The 17,630-nt window shown below is 40.4% G+C and overlaps 1 protein-coding gene across 3 annotated transcripts in view; it reads right to left on the bottom strand.

Moving 5' to 3' along the window:
* Window positions 1-2,329, bottom strand: part of DDHD1 (DDHD domain containing 1) — a 98,101-nt gene extending 95,772 nt beyond the window's left edge. For 2 of the 3 annotated variants that reach the window (XM_006894355.1, XM_006894353.1), the window contains exon 1: window positions 1,317-2,154. In XM_006894355.1, coding sequence (XP_006894417.1) covers window positions 1,317-2,154 — 838 coding nt within the window. Of the gene's footprint in view, window positions 1-1,316 lie in introns of all 3 variants that reach the window. The other variant, XM_006894354.1, reaches the window with a different exon arrangement.
* Between the last annotated feature and the right edge of the window lie 15,301 nt (window positions 2,330-17,630).

Below are 17,630 nucleotides of genomic sequence, written 5' to 3'. Positions count from 1 at the left end.
ATCTTAAATTGCATCAAGAAATTAAATTTCCAGTTATGCTTATTTTGTTTTAGTGATTTGACATATATTGTCTTTGCTATCTTAATGACTCATAATTAACATGTATTTTTGACATCAGCATCACTGATAATAAATAAGTATCCACTGCACTAAGCCCTATGAGAATACAAAAATAAAGGTGAAGGGCTACTAAATATGTAGAAAGGAAACTAAGCCCAAAATACTGGTAACTAACACAAAGCAGAATGTTATAAGATACATTGAGAATGCATGGCTAATGACAACCAACGAAGATATTTGACTTAGAGGGCTGGATCCATTAGAAAAACATATACATTATTGGTGATGAATAGTTTCTTGCTATATCTTCCATATACTACATGTGTAAACTTTCCTACACGTACTAATAAAAATGCCCAGATACCTTATTCTAATTTAATTATAAACCTAATTGTGTTGTTGTGTAATGAATAGTGCCAAACATGGATGAGTACTGTTTCAAGACTTTTAAGAATATTCTCTCATTCAATCTCTGTAACAACTGTAGGAGGCAGGTGCCATTATCCTCAGTTTACAGAAAAGGAAACCGAGGCACAGGTCTTGTAATTTTCCAAGATGCAGGAGCAAAAAAAAAAAAACAAAAAACACTTAAGAGACAACAATGAGGATTCCCTAGAGAGAATGCGCAGACCCACTTGCCAGAACTTGGCGGTTTCACGCCACTGCTTTCTACCTCTCCCGAATATACTGGTGGGAAAAAGCTATTCTCGCCTCCCTCCCTAGTCCCTTTCCTCCAGGGATTAATTTTCCTCCCTTCAGTCCATAACTGAACTGTTGATTCTCGTGCAGTTTCTCTCAAACCTCCCCACCCCAGGGAGCACACTGCTATTTAAATCATAGGCAGTTCTGGGTAAAATGAGACCGAATCAGATCCCTAGGTAGACAAAGATCTGGCTGAGAACACAAAAAGAAACCTTCCAGGCTGGGGACCCCTTCCTGGATCACGTCCAGGGTGCAAAGCCCCCAGATCACCCGGGGGGTTCTATCTACCCCCGCGGTCTTCTCTCCTTCTGATCCAGGCAGCTTAGGTTTGCGTTTTGCTCGTATACCCTTCACCTGCCGGTGGTACTCCTCCTAGCACGATCTCCATTCCGCCCAAATCCAACGCCAGCCAGGCCTTACGCGCCTCCCTCTGCGCTGCAGAGAATTGTCAAGCCCGACACGGTGCACCCCGGCCCTACGAGGTACACAGCCCACCCCGTCCCAACCCCAGCCCGCTTCTGGCGAGGGGCGAGCCCTCCCCCGCAGCTACTCACGGTTCCAATACACGGGGTAGCACTCTCCTTGGGTCACATCCACCTCGTAGAGTCCGCCCCGCACGCACACCGGCTCGATGTTCACCACCTCCATCTCAGGCTCGTGCCTCGCCGCTCGCGGACAGAAGCCGCAGGCGCGCTCCTCATCTTCTTCCTCCCCGGAGCTGGAGGCTGGGCCTCCGGGAGAAGCCGGGCCGCACACATGGTCGCCGTCCGGGTCCTCTCCAGGGGGCCGAGCGCCCGAGGCCGGCAGCACGGTCCGGAAGGCGAGCTCAATGCGGAGCGAGTCGTAGCCGATGAAGGGCTTCCAAGTCTTCTTGTCCTCCTTGTAGAACCAGCGCACCTCCTCCGGGCCCAGCTCCGTCACCACCTCGTAGCGGTGCCGGGCGGCGGGGCCGCCGGGCCGGGCGCGCTTCCTCTCCCCGGGTCCCCCTCCCGCTGCCCCGGCGCCCCCGGAGTTCGATGGGATCAGCGGTGGCTGCTGCAGTGACGAGGAGCTGCCGCCGCCGCCGCCGCTCTCGCCCTCGCTGTAGTAGCGCAGCGAAGAGCCCGACTCGGCCGAGCTGAAGTCATAGTTCTCGTCACTGAGGCAGGGGTCCAGCGCCAGGTGGTGGTTGTGGTCCTCGGCGCCGGATGCCAAGTGCAGCCCGGGATCGGCGCGCAGCAGGGACAGGGGGACGTCGCCGTCGCCGGGGTCCCCGCCCGGCAGGTGCTCGAAGCAGCAAACGCTGCCGCCGAACGCCGGCTCCGCATCCGAGCCCAACTCCCAGGCGGCGCCGCCGCCACCCCGGCCGTTATGTTCCGGGCTTCGCGATGACCCACAGCCCGGGTAATTCATGGTGCGGAGACGCCGCCGGCTGTCCGGCACCGCGCCGAGCCGTCACCCCAAGCGCTTCCACCACACATTAAACGCCCGACACCCTCTGCACTCGGAATTTTTAAGCTTTCAAATCCCGACCCGGGCTGCGGCGGCGGCCCCGGCGGCTCCGCCCCCTCGAGGCCCTCGGCCGCCGCTGGCGCGCTCCATGGCCCGCCTTCTTGTCACGCAGCCTGACGTAGGCGGCTCTCGGGCTGCCGGCTCCGCCCGCCGGCCGAGCGCACTGGCCCGGAAGCTCCGCCTCTGCTGGGGCCGGACGCGGAGCTGTCTTTCTCTCCACCCGGGGCTAGTGCTCGGTGGACTGGGTTGCTGGGTCGGCTCAGGTCACGGGGCCACTTTTCACCTTCTCCAACACCCTTCCGTATCCTCCAACTCACTTCCTCCTCTCTGTTTCCCTTCAGCCACCCCCTCGCCTCCGCCTCCTCCTCACTCTTTTCCCTAAACAGCTGCCTCTGCACCCACCGTTTTGAAATTCAGAACTCAGATGTAAGAGAGTTTACCCGACACACACTTGCAATCTGGGTCACGATGCTTAAGCAACTTGTCTAGAGGGCCCCAGAAGCTCTATTTTCCCAGGATTGAATTTGAGGCCTCATCAGAATTGTTGACCATGAGAGCTCTTTCCTAACCTCAAAGGCACCATTCTCACTCAGAATCCAGAGGCTAACTTCCATTCGTTTGCCTCCTCATATTACTGTCTTTCAATACTGTTTACAATTTTCTCAGGCTTCATTGATGGAGACTATGTATCTCAGCATTAGCCACGCAGGAGGAGCATAAATTTGGCTATAATGACAAATCTATCAGGTGTGGCGGGAAGTTAATCAGAAATACAGTGGGGGGGGGGAGTAAATTAAAACCTCAACTTTAAAGGAGCCATGGTGGCTCAGTGTATAAAGTGGCTTCCTGCTTTATCCATTGGCTTTCAGATTTAATCTACGCTGTGGTCTCAGCGTCTATGGCAAGGAAGTAGAATCTCCTCTGATTAAAAGTATAGCTTCATAAACCCAGGGAGGATTTCTATGAGTCAAAACTGAGTAGACACAAGTAAGTTTGTGTTTCTATCGGGAACAATGTGGTGTTGATAGTCTGTCGTTAATACTGTTGTTGTGTTTCATAGAACTGGAACTGACCCATAGTTGTTGACTCTCCAGAGGGTTTTTAGAGACAGTTAATCACATGGGAGAAGACGGCCAATTTTTCTCCCTCTGTTAATATTACAGGCTTGGAAACCCTATGAAGTGGTTCCGCATTGTTTTTATAGTTATTATGAGTTGGGATCTACTTCCAATGGCAAACAACTTAGTCAGTTTTGCTAACTATAGACACATCACTATAACTATAGTAAGTCACTTAATCATCTCTTTTTAAAAAAATTTCCTCATCTAAAGAGCAGTTTCTGTAGAAGATCGAAGACTACTTACTGTCTTCAACATGAGTTACATCTCAACATCAAGAAAACAAAAATCACTGAACCAATAGGCAACATCATGATAGGTGGAGAAAACATTCAACTTGTAAACAATTTCATTCTACTTACATCTACAACATGCATGATGACAACAGTAAAGAAATCAAAAGATATGTAGCATTGGGAAAACCTCCCATCAAGGACCTCTTTAAATTCTAAAGAGCAAGGATGTCAGTTTAAAGATTAAGGTGTACTAGATCAAAGTCATGATAATTCTCATGTCTTTGTGTGTGTATCTGAAAGTTGGACAATGAATAAGCAAGACCAAAGAAGAATCCTTACCATTACTGAATGTACCATGGACTGCCAAGAAAACCAACAGATTCACCCTAGAGAGGGTTAAACTAGGCTACTCCTTGGAGGCAAGGATTCTGGGGCTTCGTCTGACGTACTTTGGACATGTTGTAAGGAGAGACAGGTCCTTGGAGAAGGACATCATGCTTAGGAGGGTGGAGGGACAGCGCAGGAGGCGAAGACCCTCTATGAGGTGGATTGATTCAGTGACTGGGGTAATCGGGATGGGTGTGTCAGAGGCAATGCGATTGACACAGGATAGAGCAGGGTTTAGGGCTGTTGTACATAGGGTCGCTAAGAGTCGCAAATGACTCGACGGCACATAACAACAACAACCACCACCAAAAGTTTTGGATATACAATAGTTTACCAGTAAACACAAATCTGTCTTGGAAGAAGCAAGCACAAGGAGGGTCTGATCCTTGAAGGCAAGGATGGTGAAAACTTCGTTTCTCATATTTTGGACATATTGTTAGGAGCGGCAAGTCCTTGGGGAAAAAAATCATGCTGAGAAAGATAGAGGGCCTGTCAAAGGGAGAAAGACCCTTTACAAGATGGCTTGACACAGTGACTGTAACAATGACCTTGAACACCATAGATACTGTGAACTGCATAGGTGAGGGTGAAGTTCAAATCTATTGTTTATTGGGTCACTATGAATTGTAGTTGACTCAGAAGCACCTAACAACAACAACATCTGAAAGATAGGTGATCATCGGACCAGAGATCTCTAAGGCCACTTTTAGCAAAGGCATTTACTTACTGTCCTTTTTCAACTTAGTATTTTCCTTGGTTCTTTACACATCTGTGATTCTGAACCTTACTTTCTGGAGTCTGATTGACTGCTGAGGTGCCCTTGTCTATTGTTTGTTTGTTTTTAATTTGAAAAACATTTATTTCCCACTCTATGTTGAGAATCCAGAGAAAACAAACTCCAGCCTCAGATTTTTCAACTCAAGATTAGACAACAGTCATTTCTTTCACTCTCTTTCTGATAGAATCAGATTGGTAGGGCTATTTCTTTTTTTCTGGGCATGTTACTTATTACCAGTTATTATTTTTAGGTCATTAGTTAAAGCTGAATGATCTGTAGCTTGTACAAGTCTTTGTACATGTTCAAAATTAGGTAGTTTCTTGTGAAATGATAGTGACTTATGTTGGTGCACCTGATCCAGGCTATAGTCTTCATAATTATTTGCTATGCATCAGAAAGCTGAACAATGACTAGCGATGATGGAGAATTGATAACTTTGAGCTGCGGTCTTGGAGAAGAGTATTGAATATACCATGGACCGCTAGGAGAATAAGTTGGCAAGCTCTGGTGGCCTAGTGGCAAGAAGCTGCAACTACAGTCTCAGAGGTGCATGGTTCAAATCCACCAGGTGCTCTGCAGGAGAAGGAGGAACAATCTCCTGTACCAGTCAGATCTGATTTGACGGTACACACAAAACATAATGAAATAAAATAAATTTTTTTAAAAAAAGAGAACAAACAAGTTCATCCTAGAGAAAGTGAAATCAGGCTGCTCTTCAGAAGCAAGGATTCTGAAGCTTCATCTCACATGCTTTGGGCATGCTGTAAGGAGGAACCAGTCCTCGAAGAGGGACATCATGCTTGGGAGGCTGGAGGAACAGCACAAGAGAGGAAGACCCTTGATGAGATGGATTGATTCAGTGACTGGGGTAATGGGAGTAGGAGTGTCAGCGATGATGAAGTTGACCCAGAATAGAGCAGGGTTCAGAGCTGTTGTACATGGGATTGCTATGAGTCGCAAGCAACTCAACGGCACATAACAACAAACAACATGCTGAAGTTCATGGATTGATGAGCAGAGTATGTATGGTGTGGCTCCCCCCACCCCCAGCTCTCTTCTTTGGCTGAATAATCATGTTCAGTAAACAACCTGCCCTACTATACATTGCAATCCTTTTTTCTAAATAGGAAATACTGCTTTCTGAGTACCTGTTTATAAGTTTCTCCTCTAATATCTTTTTTTTGAGGCATTTTATTAATTTTAATGAACGTTTACAGAGATTTTGGATTTCCATTCATTCATTGTTGCATTTTTCTCCCTGCCCACCCCTCCCCTCCCAGTTTGCTCTTTTCTTTGAAAAGTAAAATTCTTTCATTGGTATACAATCCCTCCCTGCTCCCCGAGTACACCCCACTATGCAACCTTCATTCTGGACTCCTGTGATAACCATAATACCCAATCATATATCGCTTTTAAACAGTTCTCTCCCTCATCTGTTTCAATGCAGTATCCATAATCTATCCAATATTTCACAGTCTCATCCCAACCCTGATGTCAGTCCCATTCTACAACAATGACACTGTGTATTATTTGTCCTTTTGTGACTGAGATATTTTACTCAGCATAATGTCCTCCAGGGTCACCGGTTTTGAATAATATTGCATAAGTTCCTTGTTTTTCAGTGCAGTATAGTATACCAGAGCTTTTCTATCCATTCATTTGTTGATGGGCACTTAGATTGTTTCCAACTCTTTGCTATTGTGAATAAAGCCGCAAGAAACATGGGTGTGCATATATCTGCCTGGGTGGCAGTTATGGTTTCTTTAGGGTCCTGTAATACCTTTATTGACAACATTGTGCCATTGCATGCCACCTTTCCATTTCCCCCCCCTTTCTCTAGTGTTAATTTTATCCCATTTTCATCTATGTAAAAAAAAACAACTACTGAGAGTAGTTTCATGCCACATAGTTTGTTCTGAGCAAATAATCCATGTTCCCCTAGAAATGACTTCCTCCAAAATATACAATAGAATACATATATCTTGAATAAAGAAAGACCAGTATTATATAACCATAATCTCATTTTCTGTATCTTCTATTTAATAAGCCGTCCAGTACATTCAACATTTTACTTCACTTTTCAAATTTTAAAAAAATTCTTACCCACTTTCTTAAAACAAGAGCATTTTCTTTGGTGCATAGATCAATGGATTGGTGACTTAACATCAAGGAACACATTAGATGTCTACTACATGTAGACCCTACAATGAAGCAGTATATACAGTCTTCAGATTTCTTAAACAGGAGTAGAATAATAAGTTTTGATTGTTATAAGAAATGTAACTATACTGATAAAATAGTTCCATTACCATTACAAGGTCATGCTCTTTGTACTGAAAATAGATACATATATGGAGCTCTGATGACATAATACTGTAGGCAGTTGTGTTGCTAACTCAAAGACTGAGCCCCTCTGGTGGTTCAAGTCCACCACAGTGCGATGGGAGAAAGATGGGCAATCTCTTCTCATGAGATTTACAGCCTTGGGAAAGCAATAGAGGGGCAGTAAGTAACTTAGTTTTGACAAGACAGCAATGAAAGAGTCAATGAGATACACACACGCATGACCGTGCACCACGTACACACACACACACACACACACACACACACACACACACACACACACACTATGGAATATGTTCTGATTCACAGTGTTTGGAAGCTGTAAATCTTTATAGGAGATTGCTCATCTTTTTCCCCACGAAGCAATGTGTGAATTTGAACTACCAACATTTTTTGTTAGCAGTCTAATAGATTACTCAAGCCATGGTGTTTTCACTTGCTCCATATGCATGTGAAAGTTGGCCAATGTACCAGGAAGACTGAAGAAACGATGGTTTTAATTGTTGGTAAATAATATTGAATTTACCATAAACTGGCAAAAGAACCAAACAAATCAATCTTGGAAGTGGTGCAGCTGTAGTGCTCTTTAGAGGCAAAGATAGTGAGACTTAGACTCACATATTTTGGCATATTGTCAGGAGGGGTTAGTCCCTGGAGAAGGGCATAATACTTCTTGGAAAAGTGGAGCACCAGGGGAAGATAGAAGATTCAAAGATGTGTATTGACTCAGTGAGTGCAACCATGGGCACAGAAGAATTTGTGGATTTGGTACAGGATGGATTAGAGTTTCATTCTATTGCACATTGGGTGGATGACTTGATGGTACCTAGCAACAATAACCACCACACACATATACATCAGAACAAAAACAAACTCATCGCCGTCAAGTTGATTCTGACTCATGGTTATCCTAGAGGACAGAGTAGAACTGTTTGCACAGAGTTTGCAAAGTTATAGTCGCTTTCTATCTAAGCTAACTCATATCTTCCTAGTGAAAAGTGCTATCTTGACTAGTGGGTTGGTTCAAAGCAGAGCAGAGTTCTTAACCACTGCATCAGTAAGGTTGCTCCACAATCAATACTACAAAGCCAAATAATAAATAACGTAGGAGTGCATAACAAAAAAAGTCATTCATCCTTTTACCTACTCAGTCAGCAAATCTTATTCAGTGTATGTGGATTTTTTTTTGTTTTTCTTTTTAACTAAAGTCACACTTGTAGAATTGTCAAATGCATTTACTTAAAGATATATGAATAGTCTGACCATAAAACTGTTCTCCTTACCAAGTGTTCTATATTCTTTTGAAAAGACAGCAATATATATGTAAATGGCACAAAAGGTATTGGGAGCCCTGGTAGCCTAGTGATAACTATCTGTGCTGCAATCTCAAAGGCATGTGGTTTGAATCCACCAGCTGCTCCAAGGGAAACGAATGGGCAATCTCTTCTCATGCTATTTACTGCCTCTGAAAAGCTGCTGTGAGTTTATTCTAACTCGATGGCACTCAACAACAACTATATCCAATGAGCAACTGTTTCGAATGGGCAATCTCCTCCTGTGTGATTTACACAGCTTATGAAAATCTATTGAAAGGTCAGCAATGAATCAGTTCCAGCTAGAGAGCATATAGCAACAGCTTAAAAAGTAGACACAATTTATTAACTTACCTATATCAGGAAGAGAGGATTTAGTATTTCACCATCTTTTAATTCTAAAAAAAGTAAGGCCATACCCACGGACTACAGTGAATGCTCATTATGATTTTGATGATTTGGTGACTTTGTTTATTAGGATTTTTTTCTTGCTTCACTGTAATGTAAATTGTAAGTATGTATTTGTTTACAAAGTGACCTTCAACAGAAAGTAACTTATATAGTAGTGTGCTGAGAAAAACTAAGAAACAACCTTTTGCATATATGTGCAATATTATGCTTCTCATATAACAGGTAAAAAAAAAAAGAACAAAAAAAGCTATGACTCTACATGGGTTATCATTGGTACAATTCTTAGTAATTTGTTAAGTTTTTAAACAACTGACCAGCAGTGTCAATGTGATTTTTCCATTTTGTAACTGGTGCTAAAGAAAGCATGTTTATCCTTACATTATAAATCAGAATTTTAAGTGTATCAGCTTAAACATGATTGTCGACGTACAGATATCTTCCATAACTCTCTCATTTCTCCCTCCCCAATAAATAAGAAATAACCATTGTTGTTATAGTGTGTGATCGAGTCTGCACTACCCATAGTTGACCCTCCAGTAGGTTTTCAGAGGCAGTCAATTGCATAGGAGGAGATTGCTCATCATTCTCCTGCAGAGCAGCTGGTGGATTTGAACCTCATGATTTAAGGATTGCCGTGCAGCTTCTTACCACTAGTCTACCAAAACCCCCTTCAGAAATAGAAACAACCATATTCTAAATATAAGAAATGAATAACAGTGGCCCTACATTTGGAACACATTCTTTCTTCAGTTCTTAAGTTTAGCAATTCAGATTCAAATGAATTTTTATTCACCACTAAGAGCTCACAAACAACCTTTCAAGTTAGGGGACATAAACTTTGATTAGTAATATTACTGTTAATACTCAGTATAATATATATGTGGCATATATTCAGAAACAGACCTCAAGTACTCTTGATATAATTTTAATGAAAATATGGAGGGACAATGAATGTGAATATGTAAGCACAAGTGTTTTCTAACAATTTTACTGAGAATATCAAGAATTACCAGGTAATTCTTTTACTTGGAGGATTGTTTGTATTTAAAAGAAAACGGTGAATGGAAAGATGGTGAATACAGTTGCAGTAGATTCAACATTACAAAGCATACATGCAAAAAAATGGGATAAGAAGCATTATATGTGTTAAAGATAGTGATGATTCATTACAAAACAAAATACTTGACAGGTAGTTCAGGAAAAGATATCTTTTGACTCATTCAGCTCTTTCTATACCCATTTGTCTAGTTACCTAATCACCCTCCCACTTATTCAGGATGAATGTAAAATGATGTCTAAAAATAAATTGAGAACAACAAGTATTGAAGAAAGAAGAAAACTGAGGCTAGAAAAAGAACTCAGTAAAGACGCATATATTTGCAAAATCCAGATGCGTGACAATTTAGCTCTGAGCTTTCCTGGAGCTAATGTAAAAAGATCATGTCAGCCCTGCTCCCTACAGTGGGTTGCAGCCCCTGAGCGTCCAGCTAGGACTTTTATGGCTTGGATTTGATGTTCAGATCTGATCAAAGTGTGTCTAAGAGCTGCTGTTGCCTTTTTTAACAATCTAAGAAACTGCAGGCAGAAATTTGATGAAGAAAGGGAGAGTCGTCTCCTGTAAGCTCTGTCTGGTTCCATTCCTAAGGAACAGAGAGGAGGTTGGGTTCAGAGAAGAAGAGGATGAAACTGTTTAATTCCAAGAGTCATAAAAATTTATATTCTAGGTATTAGTGACCTGAAATGGGCCCGGACTAATAATTTTGAATGAGACATTCATACAGGCTACTAATCTGAGAATGACAAGTTGAAAAGGAATGTGTCACTTTCAATGTCAAAGAGAACATTTCACGATCTTTCCTGAAGTTCAGTGTTGTCAGTGATAGAACATCTATACTCATACAAAGAAGACATGCTAATAGGGGTTTTATTTAAATTTATACACCAATGATTAAACCCAAAGGTTAAGAAATTGAGGATTCTATCAACTTCTGCAGTTTAAAATGACTCAAACATGCAATTACAATATATTAATAATAATAACTGGTGATTGAAATGCATAAGTTGGAAACAAAGAAGGACTGATACTTGGAAAACTTGACCTTGATAATAAAATGAGGCCTGAGATCATATAATAGAATTTTGTATGGTCGTAAATATTCATTAAAAATATTTCTATGTTACAGTGAGTGGCTTTTCTTGCCATTTGTTTCACTGTCGCTTTCCCAGTCACTGGTTTTAGCTTTCACCACATGGCTGGAGAGGACTATCTAAATGTGGGATAGTTGTTGTTGTTGTTATTATGTGCCGTTAAGTCACTTAAGATTCACAGTGACCCTATGTACAACAGCCTTCAAACCTGCTCTATTCTTTACTGTTTCTGACACACTTACCCTTAATACTCCAGTCACTGTATCAATCTATCCCATCAAGAGTCTCCCTCTCCTTCTCCGTCACCTCACCTTTCTAAGAATTCCCTCTCCAATGACTGGTCCCTCCTTGCAACATGCCCAAATTATGTCAGATGAAGCCTTAGAATCATTGCCTCCAAGGAGCAGCCTGGCTTCACACTTTCTAGGACAAATCTGTTTGTTCTCCTAGCAGTCCATGGTATATTCAAAACTGTTCTCCAGCACCACAGCTCAAATACATCAATTCTCTTTCTATCATTCCTGGTCATTGTCCAGGTCTCTGATTCATAGCAAGCAATTGCGAAGACTATAGCCTGGATCAGGTGCACCTTAGTCTCCAGACTGAGAGCATTGCTCCTCAGTGCTCTGGAGAGGTCCCTTACAGCTAACTTTCCCAATACAAATTGCCTTTTGATTTCCTGGCTGCTGGTACCTAGAGTGTTGATTGTGGAACCAAGCAAACTAAAGCTATTAACAATCTCAATCTCTTCACTGTCTATCACAATGCTGTCAATCGGCCCAGTGGGGAGAATCTTTGTTTCCTTGATGTTGAGCTTCAATCCATATTGAAGGCTGTAATCCTTGATCTTCTGCAGCAAGCACTTCAGGTCCTTCTCAGTTTTAATTAAGCAGGGTTGTGTCATCTGCAAAACACAGGTTGTTGATGAATCTTCCTCCAATCCTGCTGCCACATTCCTCCTCATAGAGCCCAGCCCCCCGGATGACCTGTTCTGCATATACATTGAAAAGGTATGGAGATCAGACACATCCCTGGTGTACACCCTTCCCAATTTTGAACCATGCAGTGTCTCCTTGCTCTGTTCTGATGACTGTCTCCCATCCAGGTACAGGTTTTGCATAAGCACAATCAAATATTCTGGGATTCCCATTCTTCTCAGAGTTAGCCACAGTTTGTTGTGATCCACACAGTCAATTACCTTTGTATAGTCAATGAAACACAGACATTCCTCTCTGTAAATAAGACAAATGGCACCTTTTGGAATTCCTTCATTAGCAGTCTACCTTATTAACATATTTTCTTCCAAAAGGTGCCAGGTTAAATTGAGGAGATTCAGAAGCAGAAAACAGGAATCTTGCTACCACCATCAGAGAAGCAGAGAGAGCAGCTTGTCTTTGTGTGCTAGAGATTCCTGACTAGATCGAGACGTGGACTAAATTTGCAGTAGCAGCAGCCGCAGGCGCAAAAGTGATGGAGAATCAGAGTCTAGAATGAGGTGGAGCTGAACTACCACTGTAGACACCAAGAGTGAGAACTAATGCTTTTGCTTAGCTTTACTGGCAGAGTTGGGGAATATATGCCTAATTGGCAGATCTAAAAAAGCTTTGTCCCACTGGTCCAAAGCCATAAGTCAGGGTCTAGAGTCATAGGCAAGCATGCCTGAGACAAAGCTATTCTGACTGAAGAATTATATCTTGACTGTGTCTGACATGAATTGCAACCTGTTGTTGTTGTTATGTAACCTGTTATTTCCCAATAATAAAAAATATTGTCTGTGGGTTCTGTGTGACCGTTGCAACAGATTATTGAAACTAGTAGTAGAGGATCTTGAGCCATAGGAGGAACCACTGGTGTTAGAATTGATAGAATTAAGTTCAAAGTGTGGAGGAATATCTAACCTCATATGAATAAGCTTTGTGTTAGTGATACTGTTGAAGGGAATTCTTACACCTTGTGGAGTTAGTGGAGGTCAGACGCTTCCTATCTCAAGCCAGCAATACTGTTTTCACAAGCTCCTTAAAAAATATAAATGGTGGCTATACACATGGACCTCTCCAGATGGAATACAAGATCAAGGACTTTAATATGGATTACATCTCAACATTAAGAAAACAAAAATTCTCACCACAGGTCCAACAGGCAACATCATGATAGATGGAGAAAAGATTGAAGTTATCAATGACTTAATTTTACTCGAATCCACAATAAATACACATGGTAGCAGTAATATAGAAATCAAAAGATGTGTTCATTAGGAAAACTTGCTGTCAAGGATTTTGGCTAAGAAAGAACAACGATATCACTCTAACGACTAAGATTCCCCAGGTTGAAGCCATGATATTTTCAATTGCTTCCTATCTACCTGAAAGTTGTACAATGAATGAGGGAGACCAAAGAAAAATTAACACTTTTGAATTGTTGTGGTAGTGCAGAAGAGTGAATATACCACAGAACAAACAAATCTATCTTAGAAGAAGCGGAACCAGGCTACTTCTTAGAAACAAGAATGGTGAAACTTTGTCTTCTGTACTTTGGGCATGCTATTAAGAGTGGCCAGTCTTTGAGGTTGGTGAAAGAAGACCATCTTCAAGGACATGATGGATTGACACAGTAACTGTGGCAAAAGGTTTGTTGAGGATTGCACAGATTATGTGGATGGAACAGGATAGGACGATCTGTTATTCATATGGTCACTATGAGTTGTAGTTGACTTGATATAATAGCACCTAACAATAACAACAGCAGCAACAACAAATCTGTGGAAAGATACAATGGAAAAGCTCAATTTCATCATCACTGTAAGGCTAGGGGCTGCCTGTAAAACAGTCCATCAGTTATTCATTTCTGAGTTCAAATTGAAGCTGAAAAAAAGAATATATACCCAAGACAGACACAATTTAACCTTGGCTATACACTACTCGAGTGTAGATAGTATTCCAACAATACATTTCATATGTTGAACACTAACAGCTACAGATCAGACAAGTTGTGGGATGAAATGAATGATAGTAAATGAAGAACAGCAGAGATCATTAAAACGTCAAGAAATAAGAAAATGAGGATGTCAGAAGAGACTCTGAAACTTGCTCTTGAACATAAAGAATCAAAAATAAAAGGAAGAAATAATGAAGTAAGAAAGCTGAAGAGAATTTCAAAGGACAGCTATAGAACAAAAAAGCCTCTACATGTTATACAATTAATGAGCAAAGATCTGCAGTTGGAAAACCAAAAGAGAAGAATGAATTCAGTAGAAAGAGCTAAAAAAAGGATTCAAGACTGGAGTGGCAGTTCTGAAGGATTTTTTTTGGTAAAATAGTAAATGACTGAGGAAGCATCCGAAGAAGATTGAAAGAGTACACAAAGTCACTGCATCAGAAAGAATCGGTTGACACTTAACCATATCTGGAGGTAGCATATGATCAAGAACAAATGGTGCTGAAAGAAGAGCTTACAGTTGCACTGAAGGCGTTTGCAAAAAGTCAGGCTCTAGGAATGGATGGAGTATCATTTGAGGTGTTTTGACAAACATGTGCTCACTTGTCTATGCCGACTGATGGGAAGATATCCATATTTATGTCCTTTCTAAAGAAAAATGATCCAATCAAATGTAGAAATAATATCACAGGAAAGCAAAATCTTGCTGAAGGTAATGTGAAAATGGCTATAGGAGTACATGAACAGGGAATTGCAAGAAATTCAAGTTAGACTTAGAATAACATGGTGAATGAAGGGTACCATTGCTCATGATGGATCCTGGCTGAAAGTAGAGAAAGTCATTTATTAATATTTTATTGACTATGCAATAAAATACATTTGACTGTGTGGACCATAATAAATGATAGATAATATTTAAAAGAATGAGAATTCCAGATCACTTAATTTTGCTTATGTGGAATTTGTATATAGACCAAAAAGCAATCATGCAAATAGGACAAAGAACTATTGCATATTTTAAAATCAGGAGAAAAAAAAATTTAAAAAATAAAATCAGGAGAGGTATGCATCAGAGTTGTATCCTTTCACCATATCTATTCAACCTGTATGTTAAGCAATATTCTGAGAATCTGGATTATATGAAAAAGAATGTGGCATAAAGATTGAAGGAAAATTCATCCACTTTGAGTTTGTGCTTACCAAAGTGAGCACATGCTGTGGTCTCATCAATAATCCATGATATGCAGACGACATAACTTTGCTTCCTGAAAGTGAAGTAAACTTGAAGCATTTGGTTAAGTTCAAAGACTACAGTCATCAGTATGGATTACTGCCCAACAAGCATAAAACCAAAAATATCACAATTGGGCCAATAAATAACATCATGATAAATAGAGAAAAGATTGAAGTTGCAAAGGACTTAATTTCATTTGGACCCACAATCAATATCCATGTAAGCAAAAGTTAAGAGATCAAGTAATATTACATTGGGTAAATCTGATACCAAGGATCTCTTTAAAATCCTGTAGAGGAAGGATGCCACTTTAAAGACTAAGATATGCCTAATCCAAGACATGACATTTACAATTGCTTCAAAAGCATGTGAAAGTTGAACATTAAGAGTTATCAAAGAAGAATTGATGTCTTGAAATTGTGGTGCTGGTGAAAAAATAGTCAATATATCATATACTGCCAAAATAAAACACAAATGTGTCTTGAAAGAAGTACAGGCAGAAGGCTCCTTAAAAATAAAGATGGTGAGAGTTTGATTCATATATTTTGGGTATGCTGTCAGGAGGGAGCATAACTGGAGCAAGACCTCATGCTTGGGACAATGGAGGGTCAAGGAAAGAGTGAAGACTTTAATTAAGATGGAGTGGCACAGTGACTAAAACCATAGAGTACAGGAGAGATTTTGAGGTAGGTCCAGGTTCAGGCAGAGTTTCATTCTATTGTGCACAGAGTTACTATTCTGATTGTGTACCACAGAGTTAAAACTGACCCATAGCAGACCCTTCGGCAGGTTTTCAGAGACAGCAAATCATACAGAAGGAGATTGCCCATCTTTCTGTCACAGAGCCAAACTGTGTACCTTTGTGTTGGTAACACAATTCTTTAACACAAAGCTCCCAGAGCTTTAACATTGTCTTAAATTCAGATACTATTTTAAATTCAAGGATATTTAAATTGCATTTGCCATCTCTGCTTGCTATCTAATCAGAAAAGTTTTACTTGTTAATAATGTCCGAAATGCTTACTTCTTGAAAGAACAATGAAACCTTTACTGTTTAAGAAAAAATGGTAAAGATAATTCCTAACAAAAATGTCTACAAAATTATTATCTTCCTACAACTAGAACTCTAGGCCAGTCCAATGCAATTTTTTAAAACCTTATATCTAGTTGGGGTAAGACTGAGAAAAACTGGATAAATTGTGTATACTGCACTGAAAAAAAACCAAAACCTTATATTTAAAAAGTCAATGAAAGTAAATTTCAGGAGCATCAAATTTAAATCAAAGTAGTGGATCTTTTCTAAATTTTAAGAAGAAAATTTCTAAAAATGGAAGTACTCAAAATTATAACCTGGCAACTAGTTTTAACCATGCCTCACATTGTCCTTAGAGTTGCTGTTAGTTGCAGGCAACCCAACAAAACCTAACAACAACATTGTATAGAGGGAAAATTATTGTAGTTACATGATTCATAGTCTCAGTAAGATGAACAAGATGCCTGTTGATATTTGCTCATAATATATCTCAAAGGAAAACAGAATTCTTTAACAAGAAACATTGATTATTTTTATCTTTAGAATTTAGGTGATAAATACTCTATCAAAATACTTTCCTATCAGTATCCTTTTATATAGCTTCCCATATAAGCCACAGACTTCTTTTTCTACAAGACATTTTTGTTCCTTTTTTTAGCATGCATATTTTTTTAAAATAAATTTTTATTTTATATTGGTTTACTTACAAAGTTAGCGTATATTGTATTTTCCTCTGTTCTTCATTCATATTGTTTCCTACAAACATTCCCATTCATTATGTTTCATAAAATTAACAGATTAAACCATGCCCACCAATGGCCTTTCCTTCCAGATCCCTGCGGGATATTTCTCATTTTCCATCCCTACCTGTAGCTATCAAATAATTCAAGCCTATGATTTTCCTCTACTCATCCTCTCTTTTTTGTCCTGCTCCCCCCTTGGATCGTTATACATATTTTCCTAGTTATCTATTTCTACCACAATAGTCTTATATAGTATTTGCCCTTATGAGAGTGAGTTAGTTCACTCAGCATAATGCCTTCAAGTACCTCCCAAGTTATGAAGTAATTTTCAAAATCATTGCTCTATTGTGTGGATGTACTCTAATTTCTCAAGCCATTGGATTGTGGTTGGATATCTGGGCTTTTTCTATATTCTTGGGATGGTGACTAACACTGCTATGAACACTGGTGTATAAATCTCTGTTTGTGTGTTAGTTACAAGACATTTTTTAAGACAATAGGAGAAGAAATCTCTTTGTATCTACTTACTTACATGAACCTAGAGACCAGGCAATATAATCTAAGGCACATTATATTTGTTTCAAAAACAAACAAAGAGAAAAACCCATTTCATAATAAGAAATAGCTTGACATTGGAGTGAAAATAGCATCATGGTTAATATCTCAGTATGCAACACTGTGCAATGCAGTGAAGAAGAA

This window comes from Elephantulus edwardii, unplaced genomic scaffold (genome assembly GCF_000299155.1).
Source record: "Elephantulus edwardii isolate Elephantulus edwardi_28Jun2011 unplaced genomic scaffold, EleEdw1.0 scaffold00140, whole genome shotgun sequence".
Taxonomy (NCBI): Eukaryota; Metazoa; Chordata; class Mammalia; order Macroscelidea; family Macroscelididae; genus Elephantulus; species Elephantulus edwardii.
Note: the sequence above shows the minus strand (reverse complement) of the source record. Positions and strands in the feature narration are given on the sequence as shown.